The sequence below is a fragment of the Rhineura floridana genome, chromosome 2 (genome assembly GCF_030035675.1).
Source record: "Rhineura floridana isolate rRhiFlo1 chromosome 2, rRhiFlo1.hap2, whole genome shotgun sequence".
NCBI lineage: Eukaryota > Metazoa > Chordata > Lepidosauria > Squamata > Rhineuridae > Rhineura > Rhineura floridana.
This window is the reverse complement of record NC_084481.1, coordinates 182,919,359-182,942,218: the sequence shown is the minus strand read 5'-3', so window position 1 is coordinate 182,942,218 and position 22,860 is coordinate 182,919,359. Positions and strand designations below refer to the sequence as shown.

At 40.5% G+C, this 22,860-nt stretch overlaps 1 protein-coding gene across 4 annotated transcripts in view; it reads left to right on the top strand.

Moving 5' to 3' along the window:
- Nucleotides 1-22,860, top strand: part of STRN3 (striatin 3) — an 85,170-nt gene that overhangs the window by 17,038 nt on the left and 45,272 nt on the right. For all 4 annotated transcript variants that reach the window (XM_061611583.1, XM_061611584.1, XM_061611585.1 and 1 more), the window contains exons 2-5: nt 11,367-11,470; nt 12,760-12,833; nt 18,778-18,859; nt 19,159-19,329. In XM_061611583.1, coding sequence (XP_061467567.1) covers nt 11,367-11,470; nt 12,760-12,833; nt 18,778-18,859; nt 19,159-19,329 — 431 coding nt within the window. The remainder of the gene's footprint in view (nt 1-11,366; nt 11,471-12,759; nt 12,834-18,777; nt 18,860-19,158; nt 19,330-22,860) is intronic.

Below are 22,860 nucleotides of genomic sequence, written 5' to 3'. Positions count from 1 at the left end.
AGATGGTGCTCAAGGATAATTGCTCTGCACCTTCGAAATTATGCTGTGGGGCTTCACATGGCTTTATTTTATCTGCTATACTGTATAACATCTACATGAAATGATTGAGTGGGCTGAGGTGTCACCAATGTGTGGTTGACACCCAGCTTTATATCTTCTTTTCATCTAATCTAAGTGAGGCAGTGCGTGTGCTCAATCAGTGCTTGGATTCAGTAATGGGCTAGATGAAGGTCATTAGACTTAATCCAGGCAAGAATGAAATACTGTTGGTTGATGGTTTCTTTACCCACTTAGTGTTCAACCTACTTTGGATGGATGGGGTTGCACTCCCTCTAAAGAAGTAAGCTCTTAGCTTGGGGGTGCTTACTTTTGCTTGAGACTCAGGTGGCTTCAGTTGATCACAGCACCTTTTATCAGAAGCTGATGTATCAACTGTAATACTATCTGGACAGATACAGCCTTCCTATAGTTATCCACATTCTGGTAATCTTCTGGTTGAATTACTGCATTGACATGTGGAACTGCCTTTGAAAATATTATTGAAACTTCAGTTGGTCCAACATACAGTGGCCAGGCTATTAATTGGGACAGATACATATTATCATATTACCCCAGTGTTCTGTCACTTTATCTTCCAGACAGTTTCCACTGAGATCTTCTTCAGAGGCCCTTCAAAGTTCCTCTGTCTAATGAAGTGAGAAATGTGGTTACTAGGGAAAAAGCCCTTTCAGCAGTGGTGTTCTCTTTATGGAATGACCTCACCAGAAAGGGCTTCCTGGCGCCTATGCTGTGGTTTTCTTACAACCATGTGAAGATCTTTTTCTTCTCTTTGGCATTTTATTTCAGTTTTAATCACAGTGGGTACATCTATCTGGTGCACTAGATCTTTGCACCAATTCCCCTTCTTGCTAGTTTTATATTGCTTTTAAAACTTTTAGTTGCTGTGTTCATGCTAGTTTTAGTTGATCCTTGCTGTTTTGGTTTTTTATAGTTGGTACTAGAAGCTAAAATTATGAAACTGAGGTTATCATACTTTGGACACATAATGAGAAGACATGATTCACTAGAAAATACAATAATGCTCGGAAAAACAGAATGGAGTAGAAAAAGCGGAAGGCCAAACAAGAGATGGATTGATTCCATAAAGGAAGCCACAGACCTGAATGTACAAGGTCTGAACAGGGTGGTTTATAATAGATGCTATTGGAGATCACTGATTCATAGGGTCGCCATTAGTTGTAATTGACTTGAAGGCATATAACAACAAAGTGCTTTTACCCTCTAACAGAACTGTATTTGTATATTTTAATGTTTCTGTGAACTTCCCAGAGAAGTAGTATAATTAATGATAAGAATAGCTAAATAATAAATAAATAAAAATAAAACATCATGAATGCTTTTTGTGCTGCTCATATTTGAGGCAGTTTCTCCCATGATTACTCTGAATAATGGAGGTGATTTTCCCATGCTCCTTTTTCCTGTAGCTTGTGTGTAGGCTGTTCCTTTCATTGTAATATAGATGGTCTTGGTGTGGGGACAGTAGAATAAACTTGTTCCAGAGCAGAACAAATTTATATTGGAATAGAATTATACCCATTGAAATAAATACGTATGAGTCTACAAAACAAGGTTGCAATAATATTTAGATCCTGGTACTGGAAAATAAAACAAATACATCAAGCAGTAGTTTTGGAAAGGAAAGGGACATCTGTTTGTCTTGTTGATTCACACAGCCACTTTTGGGGAACTCCCCCCCCACAGTGCATCTTAACTGTCAGTTAAAACTATTGAATTGACAGCAGTAATGTTGTTTAAAAATGATCAGATGCTTTTCCTGAAGTGATTTTCAGTAAATAATAAAAACAGAACACAGTAAAGCCATTTCTGAAACATTTGAGATAAGTACAACTTGATTTTGCATTGAATCTTATGGAGTGATTCTTCTCTGAATAGCTAACATTGTGTTCCATATAAAAATGTTTCTATTTGGACTTTTTGGTACAAGCTGATTGCCCATCAGGACTAATTGATGCCAGAGAAACAGCTCATTCCATGTTTGATCAACACTCGCAGTTCTCTGTAGGAATGTCCCCTGATACATAAAAACCTAACGTTAATTGTTCTGCTGTTAGCCTTCATACAATATTCTGTATTGTTCTTTTTTCTATCCCATCTCTGCTGATGTTCTTAACGCTTCACTTTCATTTATAATTAACATATATGAAGCTGATAGACGTATATAATGCACATTGGAAAACTAAATTAGTGGGAGAGATGAGGAAATACCAAGGGGTGTCGTTTCAAATTTGTTGGGATCACTACTTGGTGTGTAGAACCTCTCTGTGTGACAGAGATATGCTCACTCCTGAAGCTGATCATACATGCTCTTGGAGGGAGATGACTTCACTTCTGCCTATCCAAACAGCATACAGTAGGGCCCCGCTCATACGGGGGTTCCGTTCCGGACTGCTGCTATAAAGCGAAATCTGTAAAGCGGAACGCATTGACTAATGGTGCCCAACGCCCAAAAAACACCATAAAACCAGAACAAGCACCGTAGGAGTGGGGCCTTTCTGCAATTGACACCTGCTGTATCGGTGGAATGCTGTAAAGCGGAGCGCCGCAGAGTGGGGCCCTACTGTATCTCCAAATAGCCCTTGAATAAATCCAGCTCATGTTCTCCTTCTCCCCATTCAGTTCCATAGTTTCACCAAGTGTTATTGGCAAGCTACAGTTAAGCTACAGAGGTCCAGTTTTACAGAGAAAACCTCAGTTTCCACTTAACTGTACTTCCACATTTAAAATTGCATTTTCTTTTTTTTTTAAAGTCCCATTATGCACAATATGTTGTCATTGAGTTTGACAGATAATAAAGTTGGTGACAGGCAAGCTTCTCTGAGAAGGGAGTTCCTCATACCAGATGCCACCACTGAAAAATTGCTGTCCCTAGTCACCACCCATCTTGCTTCAATCCGATCAAAATACACATTTTGGTGGATGATTAAAGATAAATATATATGCACCATTTCCCCCCAAAATGATTTTATTAGTGGGCAGTGCCACCAAATATGACCAAAATCTGTTCTCCATGATCCACACATGCAGCATTTATTGCCATTCATACATTCTCTGCTGTTCTCCCATGCTCCTAGTGGAAAAAATACAGACATAATATTCACATATCATTTCTGTTTTGTCCCTTGGCTTTATCTTCAGAGGAAGATACAGATGACTGCTACTAGTTAGAGTGACACAGAGTTCATAAGTGCTCCATACTGTCCACAAGTCTTCTGCCCTTGACTGTGGGGTTTGCAAGTGTGCTGAAAAGTACCTATGAAAAAGTAGAAATTGGTGTTTTCAGAAACAAGTATATTTGTTAGAAGCAATTGGTGAAGATTATTGTGATACATTATTAAGTGAAGGAAAGTTTAAAATAACTTGCTTTGCAGCTTGTATATGGACATATACAGGAAAACTGTATAGCCTTGATGTGCATGAGAAAAAAGTGGAGAAATACTTTTTAAATTCTTGTGGTAGATGCTCTCCTGTTGGTACCCAGCAGTCAGAAAGCAAAATGTAGTCTTTGTCTTAGGAAACTTTTGCCACTATCAGTTGTGTTTATAAATATATCACCAGCAGTAGTGAACACTCGAACTGATTCAATCTCCTAACCTGACAGCATTCATACCGGTATTCTTTTATTAATTATTTTTTTAAAAACATCTATGCCCTGCCTTTTCTCAATGAGCAGCTAGCAAGATATGTTAAAAGAATACAGGAATACCCTGCATTAACGTACACAATGGGTCCACAGCGAGTACCCAAACCGAAAATGTACTTAAAGTGAAGCACTACCTTTTATCACTTGCGCTGTCACTGTGCCACCTCTCCTTCACGCGGAGCCTCAAAGCCCCGAGCTAAAGCCTCTGCTGCTGCGCCTCTCAGCTGATGGCGATCGCGCCTCCCAGCTGTTTTGCGGTTGCGTCTCTTTCCACCCCCCACCGAAAGAACAGGCCACAACCAGAGGTTAAGTGTCCGTTCTTGCGAAGCGAAGTATGTAAACGGGAATGGTGCTACTGTAACGTACTCGCGAGTGTCCATAAAGTGAAGGTCTGTATAGCAGGGTATTCCTGTAAATATTTTCTAAAAAACTAGTTTAACAATAAATATAATAAAGCAGCCATGAAACACTGATACAAAAAAGGTTTAAAAACAACCAACCACCAAAATGTAACCACAAAAAGGGAGTAGCCATTTTTGGCCCATGAGCCTTCCCACATAGGAAGGTTTTGACCGTCTTATGGAAGGTCATTCCATAAGAAGAGGCAAAAAAAACCACCCCTCCCTTGGGAGAGAGTTCCAGAGCTTGGTCTTCCTTACTGAAAAAGACCCTCTGTGTGGTCCAAAATAGACATATTTCCGGGATGTCAGGACACATATGATCTCAATGGGCGAGCAGGTTTATATAGGAAATGATGGCCCTTCAAATATCATGGTTCCAAATAAGGGGTTGAAAGATCATCACCAGCACTTTGAACTGGGCGCAGGATCTTCATGCTCCCTATTTGCAGTCCATGTCAACACCATTCTGGCTACACCATTCTGGACTGGTGGTAATTTCTGAGCACTCTTCAAAGGCAGCCATGCAGTGTAATGGAATCTGCAGCCATTCTGAAGAGTTAGAGAAACAGAAGAAAGTAATGGTTCTTTTTAACATTTTTATAAAGGGAAGTAACATACAATTTGAGACCTTCTAATAGCTGGTGGAAGTTGCCTAGAAAGGCTGCTTTGTTTTCTTGTGCCCCCATATCTTCATTTTATCCTTTCCCAGCATCACTTTACCTGTGTTTGTCTGTTCTTACTAATTGCATTGGTTAGACCACCCAAAGTTCAGAAGGGGGAAGGTTCAGGATTAGCTTGCTCTTTCCTGGATGTTGTAATTTCCAGAGTTCTTGTAAACTGCATTCTCTAGTTCCAACCGTTCTTCCAACCTCATCACAATCAATTTCATTTTGAGAAAAATTGCTGGTGTCCACTGATGGGGAAAAAATATATTATTTTTTCGTGGAGTATGGACACTATCATAGCTTTCTTTCCATAATTGACATTGCTTCCTTGTCCTGATAATTTTAACAGATGTTTAGCCCTTCCACAACTAGCTATGCAAGTTTTCCTTTTCAGAATGGATAAACAACAACTGGGAGGGCCTCCCTCACCTCCAAGTGTGTCACTAAATGCACACTTAGCAATGCCAAGGCATACCATTGTATTCCTTGAAACAAACAGGAGATTCAGGTTCATTGAAGCAGTGAATGAGTGACATCAAGCACAGTCACCTGATGCTGCCACTTTCTCCAGCCTGGCTCAGGCTTTATTGAAGAAGGGGTATTAAGCACAAAGACAGGCATTACCTTGTCCCCCAACATCAGAAGAAGTAATGAAGGAAGCCATTTGCAGACTTTTGCCCTTTATAAGCTATGTTGAGAAAAACAATCTTAATTGTGAACATCACAATAATTTTATTTATATTCATTTGTGAAAGTGTTTATATTATGCCCTCTCGCAAAACATCAGGGTGGTGTACAGCAACATAAAAACAATACAAAGCAATCGTTAAAATGACTGGCTACTCAAAAAACAGCTGCATAGGCCTATCAGCATAAAAAAGTCTTCAAAAAATGCCTGAAAGTCAAAAGCAAGATTGCCTGCAAAATCTCTGCTGCATGAGTATTCCATAGCATGGGACCAGTGACACTAAATGACAATTCTTTTATGAGTTTACAAAAAATTATTTATATCTTAATTTTTTATATTTTAGAAAAATGTCAGTGTACTTCACTGAAAGAATAAGCAGTGATGTGAACAAATTTAATAACAGCACAATCCTATATTAAATAGACATATAGGATCTATATAGACATATATAGGATCTATCTAAATAGATAAAAGTTATCTATCCTACTGGGAGGAAGGGTAATAATAAATAATAAATAAATAAAGTTAGTCCTAGTGTGTGAAAACCAACTGTGTTCATCTGCAAGCAAAACAGACTTCCACTCATGCAACAGGGCCTCTACTTCCCCCTGCACCCCCCATTCTACTCTGCAGAATTGGGAGAACACCTGGAGGGGGTGTTCCAGGGTGGAGTACAGCAAAAAAGCCATGTTACTTCTGCTTGTGCAACTTTGGATATTGCCCATTAAGTTCAATGGGACTTACTCTTAGGTTAAACCAGAATTGCACACTCACTCTCTAAATTATGCATGGATGCCTTCTAATGATTACTTGATTCATGTTAAGTGTATTTAAGATAGTTTTGTAGCTGGGAAAGGTATAACTATATAACAGCCACTTTTATGGATCTCTTTGCTGTCCTTGTTTAGATTTTATATTGTTTTGAAATCGACAGCTAAAAATATACAACAGGTTAAATTGTGGAACTAGACTGTTTTAAATACACCTGCCTTAGCCTTAAGCATCAGAAGCAATTCAAGTTTTGAGTAGAGCCACCTGTATGACTTCATATATATTGGCCAAGATCAAGTTCTGTTATGAAATATTACCTGCCAAGAAAGATTATTTGCCATTTTATGAGAAAATCACTGGTGCATTTCTTATTTTTTATGTAACTGTTCTTGACTATTCAATTTTATGGTAACATTGATGAAAGTGGTGGGAAAGTAAAACTTATTTCTCAACATAGGCTAAGGCTAATAACTATGATTGCATCATGTAGATTTTTATGTACACCTTACCTGAACAGATTGCAATTGATCACTCTCCCTCCGCACAATGACAGCAAGGTAGGCTGGCTGTCAGGTTTTTTGTTCTTCTCGTTAGCTATATATCACAACCTACTTGTGTCTCAGTCATTAGTGTAGTCACTGTGGTGAGGGGAGAGCCTGGGGATTCAGCGGACTGGCACTTATTTTTTACTTCTGGAATTGTGCTTTATTTATTTATTAAAATCATTTGTATATTGCCTTTCATTTCAAAGAAATGTTTTACAGAATAATAAAACAGCATCAATACATAGAACAATAAAAACAATGTCAGTGAAAATTGGTATCAATGAAAGTGCCAGAAATGCCAGGAACCAGTATTAACAGTTAGGGAAAACTTAGATAAAGAGGTATGTTTTTATTTGTTGGCGAAAGCACCTGTCAGCACAAGCCTGATCTCCACAGGGAGATTATTTTACAAGGTAGTTGCCACCATGGAGAAAAGTCTTTCAGCATTGCATTTAATAACTATGGCATCTGAAATACTCTTCTACAGTATGTGGTGTTCTAGAAAATGTTACTTTTTTACTTCCTTAGTAGCCATTTGGGGGGTTGTGAGCTAATACAGCCACGAGAGTGGTTGTATACTATAGCCAGCATGGATTTTTCACATTCCACAATGTTAAATTGAAAATACCCCCCCTGCCATTCTGATGCTTCCCATAAGTGCATTTCAAAACAAAACCTTACAAAACTTATAGTCCCGAACTCAGAAACGCTTGCTTAACAACCCTCTCAATTTTCACGGCGTTACACAAAACAGAGAGAATAGAGAGTTCAAAGTGTAAAAAGAGAGGGGAAAAACCCCAGAGTCCTTTTGGACTTTTTTCTCTCAGACATCTCATAATCTGTTGAAATTCATTAAAAATCAGCCATGTTCACAGAGTACCTGTAATCCTAATACTGACCTTGCCCCATACTCTGACCTTCATCTTCTGCAGTTTAAAAGTTATTTATTTATTTATTATTCGATTTATATCCCGCCCTTCCTCCCAGCAGGAGTTAAAAAAATGCCCGGCTGATTTTTAATTAATTTAACAAATTTTGGCTGGAACCCTATGATACTGTCGGCATGCTCAGTAAGAACCAACTGTCAGAGTTCTAAAAGCCAGACTCCCAGCTGCTGGGCTTGCCTAATCAGGGGGCCACACCCACACCAGACTTTGATTTCACTTGAGACAGTCATGGCTTCCCTCAGAGAATCCTGGGAAGTATAGTTTGTGAAGGGTGCTGAGAGGAGATTCCTGTTCCACTGAGAGAGCTCCAGTGGCCAGACTGGTTTAATAGTCAGCCACTCTGATTAAAGGTCTGTGAGGGGAACAGGGCGTCTCCTAGCAACTCTCAGGACCCTTCACTAACTACACTTCCCAGGATTCCTTAAGGGAAGCCATGACTGTCCAAAGTGAACTAAAGGTCTTGTGTGGATGTGGCCAGGGACAGCTTTGGTTTAAATTTGGGTGGGAGGTTACATGTGCCTGCTGTAGAATAAAAAGGTGGGGGAAATGCTGAAAAGCAGTGATACTGTTCACAATGTTTTCCTTTTGGAAAGGGGCTTCCCTTCTGCCCAGTGCCCACCCACCCAATCTCCTCCCCTCCCCCAGGTCAGTGCTGGACTACGACCTGGGAGACCAGGGTTCGAATCCCCACACAGCCATGAAGCTCACTGGGTGACCTTAGGCCAGTCACTGCCTCTCAGCCTCAGAGGAAAGCAATGGTAAAACCACCTCTGAATACTGTTTACCATGAAAACCATAAGTTGGGATTGTCTTGAAGGCAGTCCATTTCCCTTTTCAAACATGATTGCACAGAAATAAATCCCATTGAACTCAACAAGTATGCAAATGATCAAACCCATCCTCCCTTCTCCTCCCTCCTATTCCCTCCCTCTTGCACACCCTAACCCTTACCTTCCCCTTCCTTTGCCTCCCCCTCCCCTTCCAATCCTCTCCTCCTACCCCTCCCCTTCCAATCCTCTCCTTCCCCTTCTCCCCTCCCCTTCCTCCTCCCCATGGTCAGTTTTACCTATCTTAAGCATGATTGCACGAAGTAAATACCATTGAACTCTATAAGCATGCAAATGATCAAACCTGGCCTCCCCTCCCCCTTCCTTTGCCCCTCTCCAATACGCTCCTTCCCCCTCCCCCTTCCCCATGGTCAGTTTTTCCTATCCTAACCATGATTGCATAGGAGTAAATCCCATTGAACTCAATAAGCATGCAAATGATCAGACCTGCTTTTCCCCTCCTTCCCCTTTCCTCTCCCTTCCTCCTCCCCTCCCTTCTTCCTTCTTCCCTGCCCACTCCAGCCCTCCCCCGATCAGTTTTACCTATCCTAAGCATGATTGCATGAGAGTAAATCACACTGAATTCAATAAACATGCAAATGATCAAACCTGCCCTTCTCCTCCCCATCCCCTCCTGCCTGCTCCCATCCCAATCCTCCCCTCTGCGTTTCCTCTCCTCCCTCCTCCTCCCCTCCCCATCTCCTGTGGTCAGTTTCACCTATCCTAAGCATGATTGCAGGGGAGTAAATCCCACTTGAACTCAGTAAGCATGCAAATGATCAATCCATTCTAAGCAAACTTGCACAGGATCCCATTTCTTACCTCCCGGATTAAAAAGCAGAGAAATTCACTACTAGGCAAAAAACCTTGCAGTTTAAGATTGTACCTATAGCCCACACATACTTCTATCAAAATTTTTAAAAAGCAGGGAAATTGGGCAGCTATAGAGAATGCACCAGGGGAGCAGGAGATCTGACCTCTCTGAGATATTGTACTGCCCTACAAATTTGTCAAAATGCAAACACAATTTGGTTTGGTCTTTCACAGTCCAATCCACTTCCCGTGTAGCTTGGAAGAATTTGGTAACACATGTCTCCCCTGATGTTGGAGGTGCAAAGGAGAAGCACAGAGGTGCTTGCAAAGCCCTTTGTGATCCTTCCTGCCGTTCTCCATTCCACCTCTGATATCAGAGGTGAAAAGGGGAAATGTGGGGAGACCTGCAAAGCACTTCAAAGAGGGGGGAGATGGGGGAGTGTGACTGTTGATCCTCCTTGATCTTTCAGTAGCTTTTGATACCATCGATCATCGTATTCTGCTGGGGCAATTGTCTGAGTTGTGTGTTAGAGGCACTGCATTGTGGTGGTTTCCATTCTTACTTGGGATGGCCAGCTCCAGAACGTGGTTCTTGGGGAGCATTGCTCAGCTCCGTGGATTCTCCTGTATGGGGTCCCACAGGGGTTGTTTCTATCCTCCATGTTTTTTAACATCTACTTGAACTGTTGAGTGGGGTCATACGGAGTTTTGGAGTATGTTGTCATCAATATGCTGATGACATGCACCTCTGTTTCTCCTTTTCATCTTCTGCAGGTGAGGCAGTTGATGTGCTGAATCACTGCTTGGTTGTGATGTGCTGAATCACTGTTTGGTTGTGATAATGGACTGGATGAAACCAAATAAACAAGCTTAATCCAGACAAGACTAAGATGCTGTTGGTGGATGGTTCCTCTGCTCGGTTGAGTGGTGTTGGCCTGCTGGAAATGGGGTCACACTCCCTCTGAAGGAGCAGGTTCATAGCTTTGGGATTCTCCTGGATCCATTGTTATTTCTTGAGGCACAGGTGGCCTCGGTGGCGTGGAGTGCCTTCCAGTAGCTTAGGCTGGTGACCCAATTGCGACCCTGCTTGCAGGCTTCCCCCAGGCACCTGGTTGGCCACTGTGAGAACAGGATGCTGGACTAGATGGGCCACTGGCCTGATCCAGCAGGCTCTTCTTATGTTCTTATGTTCTTAAGCTTCAATTAGTGCAGAATGCAGCTGCCTGATTGTTGATGTGTTCAAGGCTGTCAGAGCATATTACATCAATCCAGTAGCAGTTACACTGCTTACCTGTACGCTTCTGAGCCCAAATCAATGTGCTGGTTTTGACCTATAAAGCTCTTTACACCTCTGGACCACAAAATCTTTTGGAAAGCCTCTCCCAATATGAACCTTCCTGGACCCTTAGATCTTCTTCTGAGAAGATAAGCATGGGTGAGAGAGATTTTACCATTACATTTTATGTGTGAGCTAAGGACAGATATATTCCTTCTGTTGTCACACGGAATAAGAAGTAGTGTCTTGACAAGCTGAGTCAATATCTCAAAGGATTTTAAGAAGTTGACTGTAGAATTTAATTTACCGTAATTTGGTATAAAATTTGTTTTTCATATGCTTTGATTTTTTTTATGGTGTTACTAGTTTTCTATGATTTTAAAACACACAATATTTGACTGATGAACTATCATTAACTGAAATCAGTCAGATCAGTTTTATTGTGAAATCACGTTACTTTTTTTGCAAAATAGCCATTTCTATTATTTTTAGGTGATATCTGACTTAAGTCTATTGATGACAATGGGCCTACTCTGAGTATGACTAATGTTGGATTTTGCCTGTTTATTTGTTCATTATAGAGATTTTGATTATTATTTTAAAAAATAACAGCTTAGAATACATGCTTTGAAAATTCTTCTGGGAATAATAAACATTCAGGGAACTGGATACATGAATGGAAAATTTTAATTCTGCTATTTTATATTTTCAGGCTCGGATAGCGTTTTTGCAGGGCGAGAGAAAGGGTCAAGAAAACTTGAAGAAAGATTTAGTAAGAAGAATAAAAATGTTAGAGTATGCATTAAAACAAGAAAGGTATGCTTACTGTTCCTCTCAACTGAGAAATTTATTTGAGATTTTTTGTGTGTCATTTATGGAAATTGGTCACTGGTTAGAAATTATATGGACTTTAAAAAAGCAGCAATCTACTTAATGTCCCTCTGGCAAAATCTTGTTCCTGATTTGCATCTGCCTAAGATCAACTGTTCTGTTACTCAAAATGCTTTGACAGCTTTGTTCCACACTGAAACTTGTTTTAGTAGAAGTTCACAAACAGCGGCAAATCAACTTGGAGTTGCCATTTCCTGGTCTATCCCCCTAATATTGGAACCATGCACCATTGGAAGCTAAAACTGGTGCAGAATGTACCCTTTAAGTCTGCACTGTTTTCCTTGGGAGACATTCAAAGATGCAAACCCATTGTGCAATGGGTTTCTGCTTGAACAACAGGACTTTCCCTTCTTTTTGGTTAATCTTTGAAGCATATTTGGGGGGCATGCCAAGGAGGGGGGCTGCAAGGAGGAAGGAAAAGTCCAATTCTACAAATGAAAATCGTCTTGTGTGGCATTGGATGTCACTTTTAGTTTTTTGGATGCAGTTTAAAGTATTTTACTTTTCCAAGGCTTGATTATTTGAAGTAATTTGACAATTATTAGGGCCTTTTCTTCCTGATAGTAATCCTTCCTGTAACGTTTTACCACAGGTATGATAAACATTGGAGTGTATGAATATACTTGGACGCTATACTTACTCCCAGAAATGTGACATTCTAATTTGTTTCAGATACATGGCAAGGCCCCCCTCTTCCTATGACAGTAGTATTGTGAAGATTATCTGAACTAGACTAGCTTTTTGTAAGCTTAAGAATTTTTCTGTAGAAGTTGTTACGGCAATTGCAAAACAGTATCTAGTAACTGAACTGAAATAAAACCTGAAAAGTTTTACTTTAGAAAATTGTACATTTGTGGTTCTTTTTTTTTAATCAACAACCAGCAGTAGCCAATATGGACATGTATTTAAAAGGAATGTTAAGTTATAGTGTGTTGTATCTAAAGCAGCACTCATGCAAAGATATTCACATGCAAGACTTGATTACCCTCCGCCCCTTCTCCTCCCCAAAGGACTCTACTAAGGAGGAAGCTTGTGAGAGTTTCCCTGACCTGAAGAAGAAGCTTTATGGGGTTGCAGTGAGAAGAAAGAGACAAGGGTCCATGTCTCTTATACAAGTGTCTTTGTGAGAATTGCTTTAGATGCCACCCAGTGGGAAAACACAGGGGAAGTTTATTTTCGTTGCTGATCAATATATTTATGTTTAACTTTTTAAGGGCAAAATATCATAAACTAAAATATGGCACAGAACTGAATCAAGGTGACTTGAAAATGCCAACTTTTGAATCAGGTAACAATCTATTTGCAATTGTTCGATTTCGTTTGAATTGTTCCATTGCCCACATTTTATATAAAGATGAGTCTTTTATCAACTAGGTAAGCAGTAACCTTGTTCAATTCCAAGAAAATTAATTGCTAGATTTTATAGTATGTTTTTTTATTTTTGTAGAGTGATTACTTTTTGATATGATTTATAAATATGGTAAATATGTCCTAATGATTCTTCTGGTACCTTTTTTTAAAAGCAGTAATATCATGGAAATGTTTAGAAAAAAATTAAACCATATATTTCATTTTCTTGTAGACCTTCATTTCCAGACTCTTGTGTTAAATAGTCAATCTGCATTATAGTTGTATCAACCTTAGGCAGCTATTATAGTTTTTTTAGAGCAGAGGTGGGGAACCAGTGGGTTGCAGTCCAGATGCTGCCCACTGGCCCTCCCCAGCCAGCCTGCAGCATGTCCTCCTTGTACCACTCCAAATGCAGGTTTTAGGTTTGCAAAAAAACCTTCCTTTTGGAGCCAATAGCAGTATTTTTTCAAGCTTAATTGTGGCACAGAGTATGTATGTATGTTCAGAGGTTATGGCTGGGGAGTATGTTTGCATGTGAGTGTGTTCATGTGCGAGAGGGGGTGACCAGATCCACTCTTATTTTGGCCCCATTCACCACTGTCATGTGGCCCCTAGAGGGTTGGCAAAAATGAAATGCAACCCTTAGACCAAAAACGATTCTCTACCCTTGCTTTAGTGCAAAGGTCTTCTTCAATCAGTGGGTCAGGACCCACAAGTGGGTTGCAAGGCCATATGAGATGGGTCGTGGCAACCTGTCACAACCAGATTGTGGCAGGAGACTTAGAAACCATGGGGCACCTCTCTGTAGAAGAGAGGAGATGGAATTGCTGGTGGTGGTGGTGGGACACTCACTCACTCAGGAAGGAATCAATTCTAGAGAGCAAGCCTTGCAATGTGCAGACTGCTATTCCAGTGCACACTTGCAATAGAAGGGTTGGGCAAGAAAAAGGGTGGGATGGGGGAAAACCCCACTTGAACTTAATGGGCAAACATGCATAAAATATTGAGTGGGAGGGAGGAGTGAAGTATACCCAGGGTCCAGTCCCCTTGGGGTTTTATATCTGCCCTCCCCTAAGGAGTGTGGACAGGGTTTCTATTGTTGCAGCTGACCGTCTGGATTTCCTGGGGAGGTTTACTATGGGTGTGTGACTTGTAGGGTTTAGCCATGGGAGGGCATTTCTTGTTTCTTTTTCCCCAGATAAATGTACCCTAGTAGGTTTGTGGTAACTTTATAGCCTAATCCTTTCTATTCTTTGTGAATAAGTTTCCTATGGATGGGGCTTTCCTTGTAGGTAAATATGTAGTATGTGTGTTTACTTGAGAGTAGGTCTCATAGGATTATTGCAGTTTTCCTGCCAAATCTTTGTTTATTCAGGAGTAAGATCACAACCCTAATCCCATTTATCTGGGACTAAGGCCCACTGAATTCAGTAGAACTTTCTTCTGAGTAGATGTGGATGGCAGCAAAGAATTGCTGCTTAAATTTGGTTCTGAGAGTACTGAAACTTTTTCAGATTTGTTTTCTGTACAGTAGATTTCAAGCAGGCTGACACAAGGAGAGGGCAGATAAGACAGGTACTTGTATGAGAAGGAAAGAAAGGCATTCATAGAAGGTGACAGAAAAAGGAAAAAATGGCAGGAAATGTAGAGGAGACTCAGCCCCCCAAGGAGGGAGAACCTTAGTTAATTAAATTAATAAGCAAATCCTATCACACCTACTCAGCAGTAAGGCCCATTTATTTTAGTGGGACTCTCAACTTTACTACTTTGGAGTTGATTTGGACTGAAAATTAGTGTTATTTAGTTGCTTTTTTAAAAAAACAATTATAAATGGCAAGACACAGCAAACTAAAAGAGAAAAGTTTTCATTTTTGAACTACAACTATGTGTTGCCTTAGCATGGGAGCCATCATCCAACAAAGGGGCAATAAAGAACAGCTGCCGCCAATATTAGTTTCTGATGGTGATGAAACTTTCCCAGAAATCCTGTTCATTTTGATTTCAAGAGCTACAGGGAGGTGCATTAAACTGGCAGAGAAGGAGAGGCAAGGTAGAAGAAAGTGAGCCATAGTAAAAAAGGAAAGTGAGGAGGAGTGAGAATGAAATACAGGCAGGTGAAATGAAGTTGAAGGTGAGAAAAAGACAGGATACAAAAGTTTGAAAAGGTAAAGGGAATGTGGAAGGTGGCATGTGCAGAGAGAAAGGAAACACAGATTGTGAAAGAAGGTGAGATGAGTAAGTAACAACTGAAAGAGAACTGAGAAAGTGCAAGGAGGAGGCAAAGAGAAGATGGAAGCTGAGAGGAGATAAAACAAAGGTGATGGAGGGCAAAAAGTGCAAAAAGGTAGGGAGAGAAAAGACACCACTGATTGACAGAAAAAGAAAGGATGTGGTGAAAGCAACAGAAAGGCCTTTTTTGGTAACAAAATGCAAGTATCTTGGTACTGATGACTTGCCCTCTTGCTTGATATTGACCACAGGCTTCACTGAAGAGAAAACCTGGAAATCAAAAAGATTATACAACTCCTAAAAAGGTTCAAAAGTTTGACCAACATGATACATGAAATACTGGTTCGATTGTGCTGAAAAAAATAGTATGCCAATATCGCAGTATGTGAAATGTGGCAAGATGCTAGCTCTATTCAGTATAAATCAAAAGTGAAAACATGGAAGTGGGTCCCATATTCTGGACTGCTTGAAGACCACTACTTTAGTGGAAGGAAGTCCACCTTTTCATCTGGTTTTGAACAACTAATACATAGAATTTTCTTGGTCCTTCCATCTTTTTAACTTTGTATTAATGGATGGCAGTTTGGATCAATATTGTTAAAGGTACTTAGAACATTTTGTTTTCAACCGACCAGTTACACTACTTTGTTGCTGATATTGACATGATCCAAAGAACCGTGCAGCTATTACCATCTACTCAAATTGGGCTATGTCCTTTGGGTTTTTTTGAACGGCACCACTGTTTCCCCATAATAAATAGCAATTCACTTTGGAAACTGAAGGAATTTTCAAAAGCAGTTAATAGTATACCATGGAAAAATATCAGTATCTTATTGGGCTCCCCTCTGCCCTTGGGGTGAGCTTAATGTAGCTCTTTAGGACAAGCAACCTCAACAATTGGGAGCTTAAATATATTTGTATGCATTTTGAGAGGGTATATTTAATGATTCTGGAAGCTTGTGATGGAAGTTGTAATTAGTGTTTAAATGTAACTATTGAAAAGGTTGTTTAAACTACTTTTGTGCTTGTTTTCTGGGATCATATGCCATATCAGTTCATTTGTGTCATGTTTTCCCAGTTACTGAAATCTGATAAATATATACAGACAAGAGCCGTGTGTACACACCTAAGGGTGTTCCAGATTTCTATCTGCCATTTTTCATCTTGCATTAGAAGTCCTTCCAAAGTTGCCCCCAAGTTTCCCATGTATTTTTACTATTTATTTTTATAGCACCATTGACGTACAAAAGACAGGTCCCTGCCCCAAGGACATTGCAACATAAAGTTTGACAGAAGGGAGAGAGGAGAAAATGGGGGAGATGAGAAAAAACATAGGAAAGGTAACAGGACGAATGTGCACAAATGCAGTTACATATTTTTCTGGAGGTGAACATGAGGGGAGTTAAGACATGATCTTCACATTCCAGGTGTAAGGGACAGCAAAGGAGAATGAGCAGAGTCATTTAAGGCTACAGAAAACCTCCAAGTAGCTGAGAGTTATAAGAGTTAGAGGAGAGAAGACTGCAGGATGGGATATATTAGGATATAAGAGCAGAGATGTAAGGAGGGTACAAACAGGAAAACTCTGAGCATAACTCTTCAAATACTTCCCTACATTCAGTAATATCTTGGTGCTCTCAAAGGCAATTTAAGTAGATAATGCACATCTTGTAGCCACTGCTAAAGAAAGTATAACTTTAAACATCTGGAGGAGTGGCCATGTTAGTCTGTTGCATTAAAGCCAACAAAGAATCTTGTGGCATCTTTCGTCAAGTTTTTTTTATGGCATAAACTTTCAGTGACTACAGTAGACTTCATTAGATGCATCTGATGAAGTGGGCTCTAGTACTTGAAAGCTTATATCATAATAATTTTTTTTACTGTTGCCATAAGACTCTTTGTTGTTGCTTCCTGAGTGTATTTCCTTAACCCAGCACTTTGCGTTTGGCTGTCACTAAAAAAATATGAAGTAGTAAAAGGTGATGCTTGAAAAAATATGCTAGTAGATCATTTTGAGATGCTGGGTTTTAAAGTCCCTGAAAGTACAGCTTGTTTTCATCAAGGGTTACACAGAATATTCCTTCTGAGAGAAAGGGACACATCTATTCTGCACATTAAACTATAACATTGTTTTGCATAAGCAAATCATTAACAGTTTCAATTGTTTCAAGAAGTTACAGTAGTTGGGATATGGCCACATGTTAGGTAGAATTTAAATGTGAAAAAGTATTTTAAAATTTACAAGAGCGTGCATTATTATTTAGTTTAGTGCTTAAAATTGTACTATATACTGTACAAAATATAAAACAAGACAATCCTGTGTGAAAACAACTTGCAATCTAAATGGAAAACTTACTCAAAATGGGGGGGGGAGAAAAATACCAAAAGCACAACATTGCATGACATTTGCTTTATATGATTTTAAAATAACTATTTATTGCCACTTTGTCAGGTTTTTTACTTATTTGTTGCTTATTACAAAAAAGGCTCTAAGCAACTTACAAAAAGGTTAAAAGTCAAGAAGGCATAACATATAAAACAGTATATTTCAGTAAAACCAAAGCGATAAGCCACAGACAAATTCAGATTGTAGCTATTTGGAAGAAAAAATTGTGAATAAGTTGATGTTTCAAATCTTACGTATTACTTAAAAGAAGAGCTTGGTAAACTAGGGCTAGGAGAGCACTTGTAAAAAAATTAATATATGAAAAAGGGAATGAGAAGAGGAGAGAGTATGGGGAAGGACATAGTGTGAAGCAGGAGATGAGATAGTGTGAAACAGGAGATGAGAGAGAGGGAAGAGTAAATAAAGTGAATAGGAGTAATTTGAACTGAATTGCAATAGAAGAAATAGTCAGAGGGATAATGTAAGCATAATTAGGAAGGCAGGCAGTGGTATTCTACAAAGATGTATATAAATCCTGAGTATGAATCAGAAGAGAATTTGAAAGGTGGCCCCAACAGTTAATGCAACAGCCAGAAATTTGAACAAATAGGAAAGAAGAGATTCTGAGGTACAGTCAGAAAAGAAGTTAGGTGTGTAGGTGTGTGTCTTCTAAAATGAGAGTCTACTAAAAGGGTAAAGGCCTCGGGCGCAATTGAAGGAAAAACTGGACAAGGTGAAAAGCAGTAGGTCCATCAAGCAAGCTGTGAGTACTTGAGGAAGCTGATTAAAAGTACACATGCAGCTGAGTCAAATAGGAAGCAGTGGCACTGAGTACAGTACTTCCTGGACTGTTACCATTTCAGGGTACAGATTGGGGAAGTCCTGTTTAAGTGCAATCTCATGTAAAAACAAACAAACATTCATGTGGAAAGCTAGCATCTCAGGAGGATATGCATATCAGACGTTTTAGCATAGCCTTTCAGATATGCTAGCTTCCCCATTCATAGGGATTTTTAACCAGGGAGCATTCAAACGTGAACTCCCATATGCAATCTGAATCAGTGAAAACCATATGAACTGAAAATAGATTGTTTCAAATGGCTCATGAAAACAAAAAACAAACTGGAACAGATTCTTAATGGAGGAGAATCTCCTTCATTAATATAAAAGTGACAGGACATATATAAGTAATATCTATTCTTCTGTATGCTGCATATTGTAAAAGACCTGCAGTGAAAGTGTTTCTAAAGTGTTCTTTGTATTTCAGAAGAAACCAAAGATACAGGGATTCCTACAGTACCTCATAATAGTCAGCTAACCTGGAAGCAAGGCAGACAATTATTAAGGCAGTAAGTGTTTCATTTGTATACTATTTTTAAAAATATATATGCTGTACACTTTTGTTTTGAGACCACCCTATGATCACTTACTATGGTAGCCAAAATTCACTACACTTAGGGGCAAGTATTTTAAAATAGGTCTTTTTTCTTGTGGGCAAATGTTGCTTGGAATGTAATAACCAAAAATTTGAATAGAGTCTGGGAATCCTTTAACAGTAACATTGACACTTTAAATCCTTGTAAAGCATCTTATTGAGATATAGGGGTTGTGTGTACATGAGAATAATTTGTTCACTCTTCTTCATTAGGTATCTTCAGGAAGTAGGTTACACAGATACCATATTGGATGTACGGTCACAGAGGGTGAGGTCTTTACTTGGGCTTTCCAGTTCAGAACCAAATGGCTCAGTGGAGACAAAAAATTTGGAACAGATTCTTAATGGAGGAGAATCAAAGCAAAAGGGACAGGATCTTAAAAGGTAGGCAATGTCATTTTATTTATTTTAAAAACTTGTATCCCACTCTTCATCTGAAGATGCTAGGGTGGGTTACAACAATAAAATATACCAAAGCCTAACAATAAAATTTTAAAATCAGTCTCAAAACAGACATCTATCCGGTACTAAAAACAGACATTTATCCAGTGTATCACATTTCTGAAGTCCAAGCATCACTTACACTGAAAAGCCTGACAGAAAAGACAGATTTTCAGTTGGCATCTAAAAGAAAAGCTGGTACCAATCAAACTTCCAAGGGAAGGGTGTTCCATAATTGTGGTGCTATTGCTGACAAAGCCCTCTGACAAATCATAGCTCTTTAGCAGTCTGTATCAGTGCTATCTCTCTTGGGACATTGCTGCCCATCTGTCAAATCACCTGATGTCACAGTGGCATCAGGCGATGAGCCTTTTTTAAGGTCCATTCCTAGCATTCCTTCTGAGAGGCTTGCTTCAGGATCACAAAGGGGTTTGAATTGAAACCCCTGCTAAAACAGAGTTTATTTCTCCATTTTAGCAATGGTTTTAATGCAAACCCTTCCTGATCCTGGAGCAAGTCATACTCCCATCAGCTAATCAGCCAACTATAAACCAATATACCCAAACATCACTCCTCTATACCAACCACATTTTCAGTCACTCCCATAATTCAATCTTATTTGACTCACCCAATTTTTCTGGTTGGACCCGGAAAAAGTGTACAAAATGGTGCTGGTTGGAAGTCAGCTTCCTTGGCCTCTCCTTTCCCCACCCCCAAAGTCTCTGCTAAGCGTTGAAGGACCCTGCTGAGTGGGATGGGCTTGTTGCGGGGGGAATGGTGGTTTGGGAAGTCGGGATCCTTGAAAATTGGGTAAAGGCAAATTCCATTTGTAGGAGTTCTGCTTGCAGAAGCTGTCTATCCAATTTCTGGGGATGTTCCCCCTCCCTACAACATAGCCCACCACATCTGGTAGGGTCCCTCAACCATTGGGGGAGCTTTGAAGAACTTCCAGGAGAGGCTAAGACAGCTTCTGTCAGGTCCCTTCCACATGCAAAAGGATTCAGTCCTTTTGAGCAGGGGGGACAAGAAAAGCTGAATCCCCCAGTTTCATGGATATTTTCCAGTTTTTCATATTTCTGTTCTTGCTAGTCGTGGAAAAGCGGCAAATACCCCTGACTCCAGACCATTGAAAATCCCATTGAAACTTTGCTTTGAAGTTTTAGCAGAAGTCCTACATGTTTTCAATACCTTCTTTAGAATTCTAGAAACCTTTTTTATTTATTATTTATTATTTATTTATTTTATTTATTTAATTTAATTTATATACCGCCCTAAGCCCGAAGGCTCTCTGGGCGGTGTACAAAAAGATAAAAAACAAGCAATGTATAAATACAATAAATACAATAAATCAAGAAAACAAAACAAACAAACAATAAAAGAACCAAACAACATCCAAAATACAAATAATGATGAAAATGCTATTAAAACACACTTTAAAATGCCTGGGAGTATAAAAAGGTTTTCACCTGGCGCCGAAAAGATAGTAGCGTCGGCACCAGGCACACCTCATCGGCAAGGCTGTTCCACAGTTTGGGGGCCACCACAGAAAAGACCCTGGTTCTTCTCGATGGGATGGCACTCGGAGGAGGGCCTTAGATGTTGAGCGCAGTGTCCGGGTAGGTTCATATTGGGAGAGGCGGTCCACCAGGTATTGCAGTCCCATGCCGTGTAGGGCTTTATAGGTCAAAACCAGCACTTTGAATCTAGCCCGGAAACAAACAGGAAGCCAGTGCAGACGGGCCAGAACAGGTGTTATATGTGAGGACTTTCTGGTCCGCGTCAGCAATCTGGCCGCTGCATTCTGGACTAGTTGTAGTTTCCGAACAGTCTTCAAGGGCAGCCCAACGTAGAGCGCATTGCAGTAGTCCAGTCTAGAAGTTACCAGAGCATGAACAACTGAGGCGAGGTCGTCACTGTCCAGATAGGGACGTAGCTGGGCTACCAGGCGAAGATGGTAAAAAGCATTCCGTGCCACCGAGGCCACCTGGGCCTCAAGTGACAAGGAAGGATCAAAAAGAACCCCCAAGCTACGCACCTGTTCCTTCAAGGGGAGTGTAACCCCATCAAGAACAGGATGAACATCCTCCATCTGGGCAGAGAAGGCACTCACCAACAGCGTCTCGGTCTTGTCTGGATTGAGCTTCAGTCTGTTAGCTCCCATCCAGTCCATTATCGCGGCCAGGCAGCGGTTTAGCACGTTAACAGCCTCACCTGAAGAGGATGAAAAGGAGAAATAGAGCTGCGTGTCATCAGCGTACTGATGGCAACGCACCCCAAAACTCCTGATGACCGCACCCAGCGGCTTCATGTAGATGTTGAAAAGCATGGGGGACAGTACCGATCCCTGCGGGACTCCACAATGGAGAGTCCAGGGCATCGAGCAATGTTCCCCAAGCACTACCTTCTGGTGGCGACCCACCAAGTAGGAGTGGAGCCACTGCCAAGCATTACCCCCAACTCCCAACTCCGTGAGTCTTCCCAGAAGGATACCATGGTCGATGGTATCAAAAGCAGCTGAGAGATCAAGGAGAATCAACAGAGTCACACTCCCCCTGTCCCTCTCCCGACAAAGGTCATCATACAGGGCGACTAAGGCTGTTTCGGTGCCAAAACCGGGCCTGAAACCGGATTGAAATGGATCAAGATAATCAGTGTCATCCAAGAGCCCCTGGAGCTGGCCGGCAACCACCCGTTCTAGCACCTTGCCCAGGAACGGAACATTCGCCACAGGTCTATAGTTGTTCAGGTTATCTGGGTCCAAAGAGGGTTTCTTCAGGAGCGGTCTCACAACCGCCTCTTTTAGGCAGTCAGGGACCACTCCCTCTCTCAGAGAGGCGTTTATTATCTCCTTGGCCCAGCCAGCGGTTCCGGTCCTGCCAGCTTTCACCAGCTAAGAGGGGCATATTTGATATATTTGATTTATATCCCGCCCTTCCTCCCAGCAGGAGCCCAGGGCAGCAAACAAAAGCATTAAAAACACTTTAAAACATCATAAAAACAGACTTTAAAATATATTAAACAAAACATCTTTAAAAACATTTTTAAAAAGCTTTCAAGACATATTTGTTTAAAAAAAGGTTAAAAACATTGTGTGTGGGTTTTTTTTAAAAAAAGGTTTAAAAACATATTAAAAAGCAATTCCAGCACAGAGGCAGACTGGGATACAGTCTCAACTTAAAAGGCTTGTTGAAATAGGAAGGTCTTCAATAGGTGCCGAAAAGATAACAGAGATGACGCCTGTCTAATATTTAAGGGTAGGGAGTTCCACAGGGGATTTAAAATGAGGGGATTCCAAACGGTAGGTGCCGCCACACTAAAGGTCCATTTTCTATGTTGTGCAGAATGGACCTCCTGATAAGATGGTATCTGCAGGAGGCCCTCACCTGCAGATTACAGTGATTGACTGGGTATACAAGGAATAAGACGGTATTTCAGGTATCCTGGTCCCAAGCTGTACACCAAGACTAGAACCTT